Source organism: Mchenga conophoros, linkage group LG3 (assembly GCF_057382185.1).
Source record: "Mchenga conophoros isolate Kocher_MC1m ecotype Shallow Benthic linkage group LG3, M_conophoros_male_GT1.1, whole genome shotgun sequence".
Classification (NCBI taxonomy): domain Eukaryota; kingdom Metazoa; phylum Chordata; class Actinopteri; order Cichliformes; family Cichlidae; genus Mchenga; species Mchenga conophoros.
Genome location: NC_140528.1, coordinates 54,053,957 through 54,068,424, shown reverse-complemented (window position 1 = coordinate 54,068,424; position 14,468 = coordinate 54,053,957). Strand labels below are relative to the sequence as shown.

The 14,468-nt window shown below is 41.3% G+C and overlaps 1 protein-coding gene across 1 annotated transcript in view; it reads right to left on the bottom strand.

The window, feature by feature from the left end:
• The window catches only part of trpc5a (transient receptor potential cation channel, subfamily C, member 5a), a 197,356-nt gene that overhangs the window by 21,816 nt on the left and 161,072 nt on the right, over window positions 1-14,468 (bottom strand). Inside the window, exons 12-13 of the mRNA XM_085263211.1 lie at window positions 12,117-12,317; window positions 6,162-6,283 (exon numbers count right to left, since the gene is read on the bottom strand). Of these exons, the coding sequence (XP_085119337.1) occupies window positions 6,162-6,283; window positions 12,117-12,317 (323 nt within the window). The remainder of the gene's footprint in view (window positions 1-6,161; window positions 6,284-12,116; window positions 12,318-14,468) is intronic.

Genomic DNA, 14,468 nt, shown 5'->3' with positions numbered 1-14,468 from the left:
ACTGGGCACGTGCGTCTGTGCGTCCTCTCATACGCGTCTAATTTTGTATCCCAATATCATCTGCCTTTCTCCTCCCTGCTCTCCATCCTCTCTCATCTTTCTGTCCACTAAGCCGAGCAGTAAACTGCTACAGCTGAGTCTCGCAGCCACGCAGTCATTTGACTGTTATAGTTCTGCAGCTGTGTGGGAGGCGAGCCGAGAAAGCGACTGCGTGCGAATGTGTTGTGCATTGTGACACAGAAACGCTGTATGAAGCGAATCTGTGAGAGAAAACAAAGTGTGTTTAGATTCAGCAGCCAGACAGTGTGCAATTAATCAGCGCAGCCTATAGCGCCGCTCTTTCTAGTAAACATGAACCATTTTTAGGGTGTGAGAAATCAAGCAGCCTGCTGGGATTATGAGCTGCCTGATGCTGTGGCACAGGTTATGCGTTCTTTGTTACATGTAGCGCTGTTAGACATGCACTCCTGTTCACTGATCTGATGTTTGCACAATCAAGTTTGGTCAGCAGATTAGACCTGATCCTTCCATCTCTGCACAGTTGACAATGAGCCGGCTAAACAACTGCAGCTGGTTATAAGCCAACTTTATGCCCGCTAGTTTTAAGCGTGTCTTCTAAAAATCCCGCTTTCACTCTGATAAACAGTTTGATTACAGAGTTTATTCATTAAATATCCGATTCTAATAATGCTAGATCCATTCCATTTTCACTAATGCTACCTAACAACAGCTAACAGGAGGTAACAGGAGCTAAAAGTGCCTAACAGTAGCAGTGTTTAATGGCAGAAAAGTTCAGGACATCCTAAACAAATCAACTCAGTGTCATTGTCATCACTGATTCATCGACTTGTAACAGATTCCTTTCACAAAGTTTTACAGCCTCCTCCAGAGTAAACAGACGTGGACACGCATTGATTTTACACATTGTAACTTTAACTCTTCTCAAATTAAAGAAAAGTGACTGAAGTGAGATCAAAAGACACCGCTGACAGACTGTTACCTAGGCAACCGAAGCTGGAATATGGGCTAGTGACCAAAGGCCTACAAAGAAACCACTTCCTGTGCAGACGCCACCTTAGGTCCACTAATTACAGTCAGCGAAACCATTCGCCACTCCCTCGTTCTCTCTTCCCACACACAGACAGCGGTGCGTCTGAGGTCTGAAACAGTGAGAGCCTCACCTTCACCACATAGATGTCCTGACTTTGACAGTCACTGCATGTGGTATTGAACAGTGCTCTAATAAACCCTCAGCCTGCTCTGCCTAAGGACTGTTCTGCCGCAAATCCAGTTTCTCATTCTGTGCACTCGGAAGATAAAGGGTGGTGGCAGCGCTGATTTTTTTAATACATTACCATAAAAGTGACTCTAAATTTAGGAAATTCACATGCTCAATGTGGCAATCTGTCTGAAGAAAAACTATTGTGTTTGTTTGGTTTGTCCTGAGTAGATCTCGGCACAAGTCAACGACTTTTGGTCTGACTGTGCTCGACCCAGAAACGCAGATATGGATATGGGCGATCGTGGCTCAAAGAGCTGGCAGTTCGAGCCCCGCCTCGGACAGTCTCGGCCGTTGTGTCTTTGGGCAAGACACTTCACCTACCGCCTACTGGTGATGGCCAGAGGGGCCGATGGCATGATATGGCAGCCTCGCTTCTGTCAGTCTGCCCCAGGGTGGCTGTGGCTACAACTGTAGCCTCCACCAGTGTATGAATGTGAGAGTGAATGAATAGTGGCACTGTAAAGCGCTTTGAGGGCCCCAAAAAGTTCTATATAAATGCAATCCATTATTATATATTTTATATATCTTTTTACCTGCACACAAAAGCATTTTTTCACTCACACAAAACAGTCATTAGATCCTCCATAACCTGTTTTTTCCACAACATCAGTTTGCAGAATCCAACATTTTTTAATCAATTACTGAACCAAGTGGAAAACAATCTAAAAGTACTCAGAGTTCCTCATTTGAATCAGGTGAATCAGAAACCCCGCAGCTTCCCATGCTGCTGCCGCTGCTGCTGTGGAAAAGAGAGAGATGCAACGAAAGTGTGCAAATCCGAGAGAGCGCCAGAGTTGTGTGTGAAAGAAAATAGATGGGGGTGTGCAGACTGTGAAAGGAAATTAGGGATTATTTACAACATTTGTGTGAAGGCAAAGAAAAGAGAAGGAGAGGCAGAGACAAACACGGTGAGAGACACACACACAGTGCACATTGTAATCACGCTGACACATTAAAGGTGATAAGTGTGTGTGAAGTACAGATGAGCGAGAACAGGAGGAGTGGGGGGGACACCTGAGCAGAAACAGGAAGTGATCGTGTGAAATAACTCAGAGATGCTGATAAGTGTGTGTGAATTACAGAGCAAGGGAGCAGAACACACACGCAGGAATGCACACAGACACACACGCTCTTGAATGTTGATGCAGGCTGCGTTGCCCGCAGGGCTGCGATCGCTGTTTGCATAATGCGTCACTCTCAGCCGTCATCGCTGTGATCTGCTCGCTAGTTTAGCTCCAGTGTGAGGCTGATTTCTTTCCCCCCAGACTCTGGATCCACCACGTCAGCGCTGATGTACAGATGAGAAGCTTTGATCAGCGCGACATGTTTGTCACTTTGACTCAAGGTTTGCTGAGCGCGTTTATTCTTTTTAGCGACACAGAGAAGAAGAGTTACCGGTAAAAAAACCCTCGTGACTTTTGCACTTTGACCATCAAATAGCCGCATTAAAAAAAACGAGCCCCCCCCCCCAACTTTGCATACTGGTTTCAAATGTTTGCAAATCAATAAAATTATGGTCATTTATATGCACAAAGATAAAATAATATACATTTTTAAGCCTTGTCTGAAAAAGGTGTAAAGATTGAGCCGAACACTGTAATTAATTATGACTGCAACTCCTACAGAAAGGTGTTTTGTGCTTTATTTTGCTCCAATTTTTAGGTGTTTATTGTTCCTGGACTATGATGGGATTTACTCCCCCAGAAGAAAATGGACTCCTAATGAGCAGGAAACATTTTCCAGTGATTCCAAAGCAGGGATTGACCAGTGAAAGTAATTCTGACGGCCTGCGATTCATAGACTGCATAGAAAAGATGGATGCAGCCACCATAACATCGTGCCACTGGCTGCTACATCCCTCCTTTGAAGCCACAAATTTGCCATTTGGGCTGACATCTTATGTTATTAAAACTACATGTGCGAGATGAGGACGGGTGGCTTTAATCTGATTGAGAGACACTACACGCTGTTATAATAGCGATTTGTCAAGGATAAGCTAGGCCTGCCCTAAAGTATACCCTGCTTTATCCTCGTTTTGGACTAATGAAAATCATAAAGTACATGTTAAACATCATGTTGTATCATGATAAAGTCTAAAACTTGTGACTGAGACCATCAACTCAGCAGGAAAGTAATCACTGAGCTCATAAATCAAGTGAGACTTTATGCATCTGATATGATTTAAGAAACGATTGTAGTTCAGGTTAAAAAACAAAACAAACACCTTTTATAATAATAACCCCAAGACAGCAACCTCCTCACTGCTTTATCAAAGCTGCCTCCTCCCTTACTTGGGTGAATGATGAAAGAGGCCACACAAAGCACATCCAGTAGTAAGAAAGTGTCAGAGAGAAGTTGTGTGCTACAGGAGAGAAAATAAAAAGTGACTCCTGACTTTCAAACATGTGAGCCTGCTCTGCTGTCTGTGAGTGTCCTGTGTTAAAGGTTTCGGTTAATAATTTGCTCTGCTGACAATTTAAACCAGATACAACCAGAAGAAATCTAAAAATCCCTGAAGATTATACTAGAAATGGCCACCTGCTGTGGTCTTCTACAGTTCTTAGCTGTGAGGAGTTAATATTACAACCAAGGCTGAGTTGAGCACATCTTCAAATAAACACTGGTAAGTAAGAAGCCATCTATGTCCCCTGTGAACGAACATCTTTGAACAGAGGCGGTGGTTTACAACAACTACTGTCTGCCGTCTATTATCCAGTTTTCAGATACCCACTCACATCCTGGGACATTTGACCTCAGGAAATCACATGATAGTGTGGGGCTTGGTCTTACAATGGGTTCACCAGAAACGTTGGCTGCTTGTGACCCACACCCATTTTCACACCTTGGCTCATATGATTAGGTAGAGGATCCATGGGGGGACACTCCCATAGGGCTCAAAATCTCCATTAATTGCACTTAGAACCGAAGAAGCTTCTCAGATGAGAGGTGAAACATCTTCAAGGAAACTAAAAGAAATGCAGATGTTTTTTTTCTCTCCAAGCTCCTTAGACTGGAAATGACATGTTCAGATTTATTTGACTTGAAAGTCTTGGTTAAAATGTAATTGTAATTGTTAATTCAGAGGGTCAGGAACTCCAGTCAGTTTCACTTCAGGCCACTGCAGTATTTCTTTAAAAGACCCACTCTCTTTGCCCAACAAGATAGACACCCTAAAAACAAACTTAGCTAAGGTCACAGTTTGACTTTTCAGCAGAAATAAAATCATTAGCAGCGTCCTGGGTCAAACTTTACTTGCATGATAATCTGTGGTTGAATACATGGATATCAAACATACCTCTCTTTTTACCTTTAATAAAAGCAGACAAAGTTTAGAGTGGGAGCTGTTGTTTTAGCATGGTCCTCACGGCCCTATCATTGTACCGAGGACTTTACTGTAATGGAATTGATCGCGAATCAATACAGCTATTATCTAAAACAAACCACTGCCTTGATCAATATTCAGACCACTGACTCATCTTGGCTTTCACTCTGTCTCACTCAGCACTGAGACTCTGGATCTCTGCTGAGCCTGTGAAAAGCTGCTGTATGAACAGTAACTCAAACTTGGCCTCTCCGTGAGTGAAACCTTGACTTGCCTCCACATTTACCGACCTCACATGCAAAGAGAACACGGTATTAATATTCCCCAAGTTCACTGAACAAGCCTGAGCTTCTACTCGACACCAAAAAAATCATTTCCATATCATTATCTGGTGCAACGATGCACAAGACGAAGGTCTGCGCGAATAAGACTTTGAATTGAGATCAATGTAGTACTTCTACACATTTGATGTGTGCAATAAAATAGTCACACATACATCTAGTGCAACTTAAATGGATGTGTACATCACTGTAACCTGATAGTTTCATTTTTATCAAACACTGAAGAGCAGGTTTAAATAAAGGTTTGTTTACAGAAAAATGACTAAAGAAATATCATTTATATTCAACTTAACACAGACAGGCAGGGCAATGGGTTTGTTTCTTTGCTTTAATTAAAAAAAAGTAAAAGTAAACCGGGTCTAGAAATGTACGACCATCGATGGAATTACAGAACGCTACAAAATACAGTAAGTACTTATGTTTTAATCTAAATTTCAAATAAGTTTCATTTTATTTATAAAACAATGCATTTGTTTTCAATTCTGACAGAGAAAATATCAGCTGGAATCAGATTTTTAACTCCCCGGGGTCAATCACATGACCGATTTAAGACGACACAGCAAGAAGATGCAGCGACCCATTTCAACTTGGGTCGACAGTGCGGACTTCAAACTATATACCAGTTTAGGCCTGTGGTGTACTTTGTTGTTTGCAAAACTTGTGTATAATTTTTTAAAAACCATTTCTATTTGCATTTCAAGTTATGAAGATGATTTGTTAAACATGTTTGTAGTTTTTACAGTAAAAAAATAACTTTTTCTACTCAGATTTTATGTTTGTTGTATATCAAAGGGTTAAAACACTGGAAACTGGTCTTAAAAATCCCATACTGGTCAGACTCTAGGAAATACCATCAGCTTTCTGACATGCCATGTTCACCATCTTAGTTTGCAGTGCTAGCATACTAACATTTGATTTAATTAGCATTAAAGACAATTACCAAATGACAATAGATCACCAAATTTAATTCAGAACATCAAACTTTAAATTCCTGGTATTGTTAGCATGACTAAAACAATAAAATGTGACAAGAAAATTATGGAAAGGCGGGAAAATTTAAAGCGCACTTAAAAGGAAAAAACAAAAAACAAAACAGTTTTGCAAAACCAAAAACCAGTATTTATACCAAACTGGTGCAGTTTCAACCCTTTTTCACTTCCTAACAGACTCTACACGTACTCAAGTACATGCAGATATAGTTGGAAATGGTACTCACGTTGAGAAGGCGTTGTTCTGCCTCTCACAGCGGATGCCCTTGCAGTTGTTGGGTTCCTCTGATGCCTTTGTTTCATAGTAGAAATACAGCTGGTTCAAACCATTAGCAAATGCTAACAGGACCTACACATAATGAAAAACACAAGACAAAACACATCAGCGCTGCACTTAAACACCTGATCTAACACATACTCTTAGCAACCACGACACTCCACCCAATGATTTTGCGCCGTCACCTCGAGACTCCACACATTAACCACCAACATATAATGAAATATAATACTGATTTCTCAATATCTGAAAGAAAAAACCCTCAATACTTTTTCATTTTGAAGTGAAGCTCTGCAAATATAACATTTCACTTTTATTACAGGGATTGACCTTTAGTGCCTCCAGGCCATTTTAAAACGCAGCTTTCATCTCAAACAGGAGAGAGCTAACATGAGTAGTGTTACATAAAGCTGCTACTGTGTGAACATGAAGTATTACGGCGTAGGTGCCCGGGGGTTGCTGGGATTGGTTTTAAGACTGTCAGGAGCAAAGCAATTCACACGTGGATTGTGTTGTACGTTAGGAGTTCCTTTGGGGAGGAATTAATGAGTTTCAGATGTAATGAAATGGGCTTGTAATGTCCTTCTACCGCCAATCAAGGATGCAGCATGCTGAGAAATTTGCTTGCTTTCATCATCATCAAAGATGCAGACAGTACTGGATAAAATGGAAACTTCAAAGCTGCTTAACAAGAAACAAAAGAGGGGTGGCCTGAATTCAATTCCTACTGACAACCCGATTGTTGGATGTCTTCCTATCGTTGGGAACGTGTAATAGGCTTGACAATGTTCAAGGTAAATCTGGATGTTTAGCACATGTAAAAAGCAAGTAAGACATCATACTGCCTGTGTAGAAAGCCGGATTGACTGAAATGTTGCATGTCTGTTTCATCGGATGTGTGTGTGTCTGTGTAGACACAGAACCACTTAAACATTCAGACCACACACGCGAGTATCATATTTATATCACGGGAGAGGGGGGAGCAATACAAGCACCACACCAAGGTTATTTCCCTCCACCTGAGACTGAAGAGTATTGATCTTGGCAGGAAGCTACAGTACAGGGAGTGCAGAATTATTAGGCAAATGAGTATTTTGTCCACATCATCCTCTTCATGCATGTTGTCTTACTCCAAGCTGTATAGGCTCGAAAGCCTACTACCAATTAAGCATATTAGGTGATGTGCATCGCTGTAATCAGAAGGGGTGTGGTCTAATGACATCAACACCCTATATCAGGTGTGCATAATTATTAGGCAACGTCCTTTCCTTTGGCAAAATGGGTCAAAAGAAGGACTTGACGGGCTCAGAAAAGTCAAAAATAGTGAGATATCTTGCAGAGGGATGCAGCAGTCTCAAAATTCCAAAGCTTCTGAAGCGTGATCATCAAACAATCAAGCGTTTCATTCAAAATAGTCAACAGGGTCGCAAGAAGCGTGTGGAAAAACCAAGGCGCAAAATAACTGCCCATGAACTGAGAAAAGTCAAGCGTGCAGCTGCCAAGATGCCACCAGTTTGGCCATATTTCAGAGCTGCAACATCACTGGAGTGCCCAAAAGCACAAGGTGTGCAATACTCAGAGACATGGCCAAGGTAAGAAAGGCTGAAAGACGACCACCACTGAACAAGACACACAAGCTGAAACGTCAAGACTGGGCCAAGAAATATCTCAAGACTGGTTTTTCTAAGGTTTTATGGACTGATGAAATGAAAGTGAGTCTTGATGGGCCAGATGGATGGGCCCGTGGCTGGATTGGTAAAGGGCAGAGAGCTCCAGTCCGACTCAGACGCCAGCAAGGTGGAGGTGGAGTACTGGTTTGGGCTGGTATCATCAAAGATGAGCTTGTGGGGCCTTTTCGGGTTGAGGATGGAGTCAAGCTCAACTCCCAGTCCTACTGCCAGTTTCTGGAAGACACCTTCTTCAAGCAGTGGTACAGGAAGAAGTCTGCATCCTTCAAGAAAACATGATTTTCATGCAGGACAATGCTCCATCACACGCGTCCAAGTACTCCACAGCGTGGCTGGCAAGAAAGGGTATAAAAGAAGAAAAACTAATGACATGGCCACCTTGTTCACCTGATCTGAACCCCATTGAGAACCTGTGGTCCATCATCAAATGTGAGATTTACAAGGAGGGAAAACAGTACACCTCTCTGAACAGTGTCTGGGAGGCTGTGGTTGCTGCTGCACGCAATGTTGATGGTGAACAGATCAAAACACTGACAGAATCCATGGATGGCAGGCTTTTGAGTGTCCTTGCAAAGAAAGGTGGCTATATTGGTCGCTGATTTGTTTTTGTTTTGTTTTTGAATGTCAGAAATGTATATTTGTGAATGTGGAGATGTTATATTGGTTTCACTGGTAAAAATAAATAATTGAAATGGGTATATATTTGTTTTTTGTTAAGTTGCCTAATAATTATGCACAGTAATAGTCACCTGCACACACAGATATCCCCCTAAAATAGCTAAAACTAAAAACAAACTAAAAACTACCAAAAACATTCAGCTTTGATATTAATGGGTTTTTTGGGTTCATTGAGAACATGGTTGTTGTTCAATAATAAAATTATTCCTCAAAAATACAACTTGCCTAATAATTCTGCACTCCCTGTAGTGAGGTCAGCAACACATAGTGATGTGGTGGTGCAGAGACTGTTCTGCTAATCAAGCTAACCGTGCCATAAAAGAAAAAGAAATTAAATCTGCCTTCGAGAGAAGAAGGCTGAAGGGTTCAAAATTCACTGATGAATTCAAAGAGCCTGGTTCAAGAATTTTCAGCTACCTGCTAGCTGCAGCTTTGTCCTTACTTCTACTCTGCATGGTAGTAAGGGTGGGAAGGTGTGCTGTAGAACTGACAGATGGGTTCAAGGTGGGGGTAAGATTATATCAGACATCAACTCTGAGCCATTCTTGTTTGCAGTGGTGATGGAGAGGCTGACAGATGAGGTCGGGAAAGAGATTCTGTGGACTCTGGTTTTTACACACAACACTCTGATCTGTAGTGAAAGTAGGGAGCAGATGGAAAAGTGGCTGGAGAGGTGGAGGTATGTGTTGGAGACACGAGGAATGAAAGGCAGTAAGCAAGACAGAAATCATGTGTGTGAATTAGAAGAAAACAGATGGAAAAGTTGACGTGTAGAGTGAGTGAAGGTAGAGGAGATTAAATACCACTCAAAGCAGCAGCCTTTTAGATAAAATTGAAGTGAATGCTAATGTGGGTTCTTAACTTCAAAATGAACTCACTAATACAATTAGAATTCAAAAGACAAAGGCTGAGCATCCATCTATACATATTCTGTTTATGCAGTTCAGGGTAACTGGGGGACTGGAGCCCATCTCAGAGGTCAGGACGGGCTCCATCCTGCACAGAATGGTGGGCGATCGTGGCTCAAAGAGTTGGCAGTTTGACCTTCTTTCCTCCTTTATGTTGACTTACTTCTGATTGGCTGCCACTCATAAACCGAACATTTGAACAGAAGGTAGGTGGGGCTACTATGCTCATAGTCAGGGATGTGGGCCTGAGGGTGCATATTAGGGAGATCCCCTTTCAATACATAACATTTACAGCAGCCTGAATCCTGACCTTTGGCTTACAAAGACTTTTGAATGCATTTAATATGAGCATCCACCATTCAAACAGTGCATGTAATAGAAACTCAGTACTGTTGCTGCTGCAGTAACTTTAATATTCAATATTTTTTCCTTCATTGTGTGGAGCTGGAAAAGAGAACATGATGTGTCCTTGTAGCAGGGAGTGTCCTGCTACAGAGTGAGTCAGATGTTTTCTAAGTGAACATAATTACATTATTCTCCTCTAGAAAATAGAAAAAAATATTATATTGCTATGAATTATATAAGCTGCAACCAGTACTAAAATATAAGATGATTGAGTGATGGTACAGTTTATTAGATCACTGGCTCTCTCAGTCTGCATGTCACACTGTCCTTGGAAAAGATGCTCGAGCCCATGGTACTTGGAATGTATCAGCATGCAAATGTATGACATAAATAAAATGCTGTTTTGTTGTACTATAGGTTTCTGAGTGCTCACTAGAATCAACACTTCACTGCTCTCTGGTCAAGGCCCTGCTTATTTAAAATGATAAAAACCCCAAGCTTGAGCCTTCTTTTCTTAGCAGACACACACCAAACTTGTCATGTATTGCTAAGATCTTAGCAAAGGCTGTGGATAAGGAGCTTATAGCGGTTTTAGATAAAAACTGTATTCTTGATAAATGTAAATCTGACTTTCGCAGCGCTCATTCTTCTGAAACAGCTCTTTATACAGTGTCCATGCACAGTGATGCAGGAGGATGTTCTGTTTTGCTGATGTTGGACTTTACCTCTGCTTTTGATACTGTTGGACATCACATCTTGTACAATAGGGTAACAATAATAGGGTAATAAATCACTGTGTGGGTGCATCAGGATCTGTGTTGAAGTGGTTTGCATCATAGCTGCCTGAACAACGCTTTTCTGTGGCAGTTTCTCATACAGATCCTTGTTTTCTTCTCTTAGCGACAGTGTGCCACAAGCTTCTGTTTTTTAGCCCTTATTGTTTGTATTACACCTGCTCCCTCTTCAGCACATTTTGAGCATCTTTAAATGCATTTGTTACCGCTGCTATGCAGATGACATTCAGTTATGTATCTTTTTTACGCCTCAAGATGTCTCTAAGCTGTAGATCCTGAATAGGATCTATTAAAAGTTAGGTGGCTGACAACTATCTCCAACATAATGAAGGAAAAACTTATTTCTTTGTGTGTCCCTGATGTATTTGTGATTAAGATAAGCTCTTGGACCCCTTGTGACAATTGCTAAATCCTCAATGGGGATCCATGGTTCAACTTTATACTTGTTTTTAACACTTAAGTGTCACATTGTGTTCCATTTGTGTGGAGATTATTATAAATGCATTTATAATTGGTGTACTGTAATTCAATGTCTGCTTGTCTAAGCAAAAACTAGTTGAAATCTCTGCAGGTTGACGTTGACCTTTCACCTCTATATGCCCCAAATAGGTCCCTGAGGTCATGTGATCAGGGCCTCGTAGGAGTACATCATTTGAGGCTAAAAACTAAAGGAGAGAGCTTTTCTAAAAGTGGCCCCCAGACTGCGAAACTCTCCACCTCTGAGCTTGACATCTCTGGATTCAGATCAATTAAAAAAATGAAGACCCCCCCCCCCCCCAATTTAAATTTGCATTTAATTAAGGTTTTTTTTTAATGCATAACAAAAGTAATTTTGCATAAATGTGCTACAGAGGACAGTTATTATTGTCAGGTTTATATTGTTCATTGTCATTTATGCTTAGAAGTATATAATCATTTGTAGATTGAAAGAATGTCTCATCCTAGGAGGTCTGTAACAACTCTGTGTAGCATGAATAGGGGGGTGCGTTCACTCCTCTACAGAGTGTTCTAGCATAGATCACACACCTCTTGGGATCATGAGCAAGGTTTTATCTTTTCTTGCTGATATATGGTAAAGCAAACACATCTATATCTGTTTTAGTATAAGTGCCTTTTGTTTAGATGAACTGCTGGACTTCCAGACCAGCAGGTTTAGGGAAGTCGTTTATAGGGTCACATTCTGACCCCCCCCCCCCCACACACACACACACTTACACAACGCACATGCAAGGTACTCTTTGTGTGTATGTAGACGTCATATGTTAATAAACCTATTTATATTCATGCAACCTCAATAACAGAGCAGTGTTATGGGGGAGCGGACGAGAGCGACTGGGGTCAGGCGAAGGAACGGCGCTTGTCCAGTTCCCTCCTGTGCACGAGAAACATGAAGAACTTTGCCTACTCGTGTCTTGCTCTTGCTGTGTAGTAGACCTGTCTTGAACGTTCCAGCGAATAGGTTTAAGCTACAAACCCATCAATTATGTCTTACCAGACAGTAAATGAAGAGAAATTTGAGGATGTCCAGAAGCATCCTTCCTAAGGAGATCTGCAGTGGCCCGAGGTGGGAGTTGGCGGTGAAGAGGGAGATGAGTCTGAGAGAGCTGAAGATGTTGGCAATGGCAAACAGAGCCTCGGCTATCAGCGTCGGGTGCCACATCTCCCACTCCTCCCTAGGCCGAGAGGAGTTATACTGAAAGAATAAAAGATAGGAAGGAGAGTGAGGCAGGAGGTGAGAGGAACAGCAGAGGAAAAGATTAATAATATATATATATATAAATAAAACATTTTTTCCATAGTAGCTGGAAGAACATTAGATGGGAACAATGATGTAAGTTTTTTCTATCCATCATAGAGGGTTTAACCTCACTGAGCTGAATGCTTAAGAGGCTTTTCATTTGCCTCTACCCCACATCTCAACTAAGTTTTATCTAAAATGACTTTGTACTTTTGTGTGTGTGTGTCTAATCTCACAAACATCACAGAAAATGTACCTCCGCCTCCACTCTCCTTTTGGCAGAGGAATAAGACCTTTAATGGTGTCCAGTCTCTGTGCTATATTATGCTAAATATCTCCAGACTGAGTCAACCTTGTGTAAAATTGTTATTATTATTATTTTTTCTGCAAAACTGGAGCACAAACGCAGGACAGAAGAGGCAGGTAAACTGAACAAAAGACAAATGATTTTCTAGTTTGCAAAGATCCAGTAAAACAAAGTTCATCTTTTAAAGTGAGAAATTAAAAAGAGTAAAAACAACACAAGGAAGACGCAGGACTTTTTATACACACGGTGACCTAATAGGAAACTTTTCACAACTTCCAGGGAAGCAACTGAAGCGACAACCAATGACAGCACAGGATACCATCGATTGGCATAAGATGTGGTCGTAAGTAGCCTACATTACATGGTTGCCTAGGCAACCAGAGCCTGTAATGTCTGCAAGCCTGACCTGCAGTCAGCTTCAAAGCGATGCTCGACAAGCAGATCACTGCCAGCGTGGACGCAGATTAAAAAACATCAGGAGGGTGATCATGAAGCACAAAGCCTTCAGTGTTTCCCCACACACACACCTGACATGATTTTCTTGTTTAATCTACCAAGAAAACATTCACATTCACAGCTGCTTCACTAGTGGAAAATCCACTTGCTCTTATTTTGAAAGTTAATTTCCTGCTAACTATTTATCGCTTTATATTCCTGTGATTTTTATTTTTTATTTTTGGGAGCTGATGATTGTTTTTGGCTGTGAGAATATTTTATGTTTAATTTTTGTTTGTTGTTTATATGGTGAATGGAGTTTTCAGCTTTTAAAAAAAATATTACTCATTTCCAGTTGGTCCTGTATATATTTAATCCTTTGGATTTAGAAATGTAAAAAAAGTGATTATTTTCTAACATTTCTTTTTCTACCCTTGTCAGTCAAGTCTGAGCTTTATTTGTATGTGCCACTGTATATGTTCAGTTATTGTTTGTTTTAGCTACTGGGGATGAACAGTAATTGTATGTCATTCTATCGTGTCACACTTCCTGTTTTATTTGGGTAACAGGTGTATTCCCTTGTTCCATTTCCTGTGTTATCCTAGATTTTTGGACTAATCAGCATTAAACACTCATGTTAAGTTTGATGCCGGCCTTCTGTGGTTTACATCTATGTCCACAAAAAACTGCTCACACATCCGACACACGACTCAGGTGCTCAGGTGCTGTCGTTGATATCCTTCAGCCTCTTCCTGAAAGAATAAAGGTTGGGACTGTTGTGGACTACGATCCTTTTCTTTGGCTCTAACAAGTCTAACTAAAGCTGGACGAGAGGTCAGTGTCCTGTGATGCGGTGCTCTTCGATATTATTCAGCTGTCTCTCCAGTGAGCTTCACGTTCAGTCATTTCATACCCCAACTCCACTTTCTCACTAAGGCTGCACATCGGAAGAGTTGCTAACCTCACTGGTGTATTGCTTTGTACACTTTGTATACAAAGTCATTCTATCTGGGTTTACCTTATAATATAAAGTGCCTTGAAGTGGCTGTTGTTGTGATTTGGCACTATATAAATAAAACTGTATTGAATTGAATCTCCTCACTCTTATTTTGAAATGTCAGTCACTGCCAACCAGCTAGCCTGCAGCTTCTCCCTGTCTCATGTTTCTCTACTGGTGGTTTGCTGGCCTGGGTTGATGATGTGCTGGTTCCAGTGATTTGCTGCACTTTGGGCTTCAATTTCATGGTCTTGCCAAGTCCTCCAAAGCAGAACAAGGAGTGCAGTTGCTAACCACTCTTCAAGAAGCTGGAATTGGAGAGACTCACAGGACAGGCCTCCACTGTCTATTTGTTACAAAGCGGACT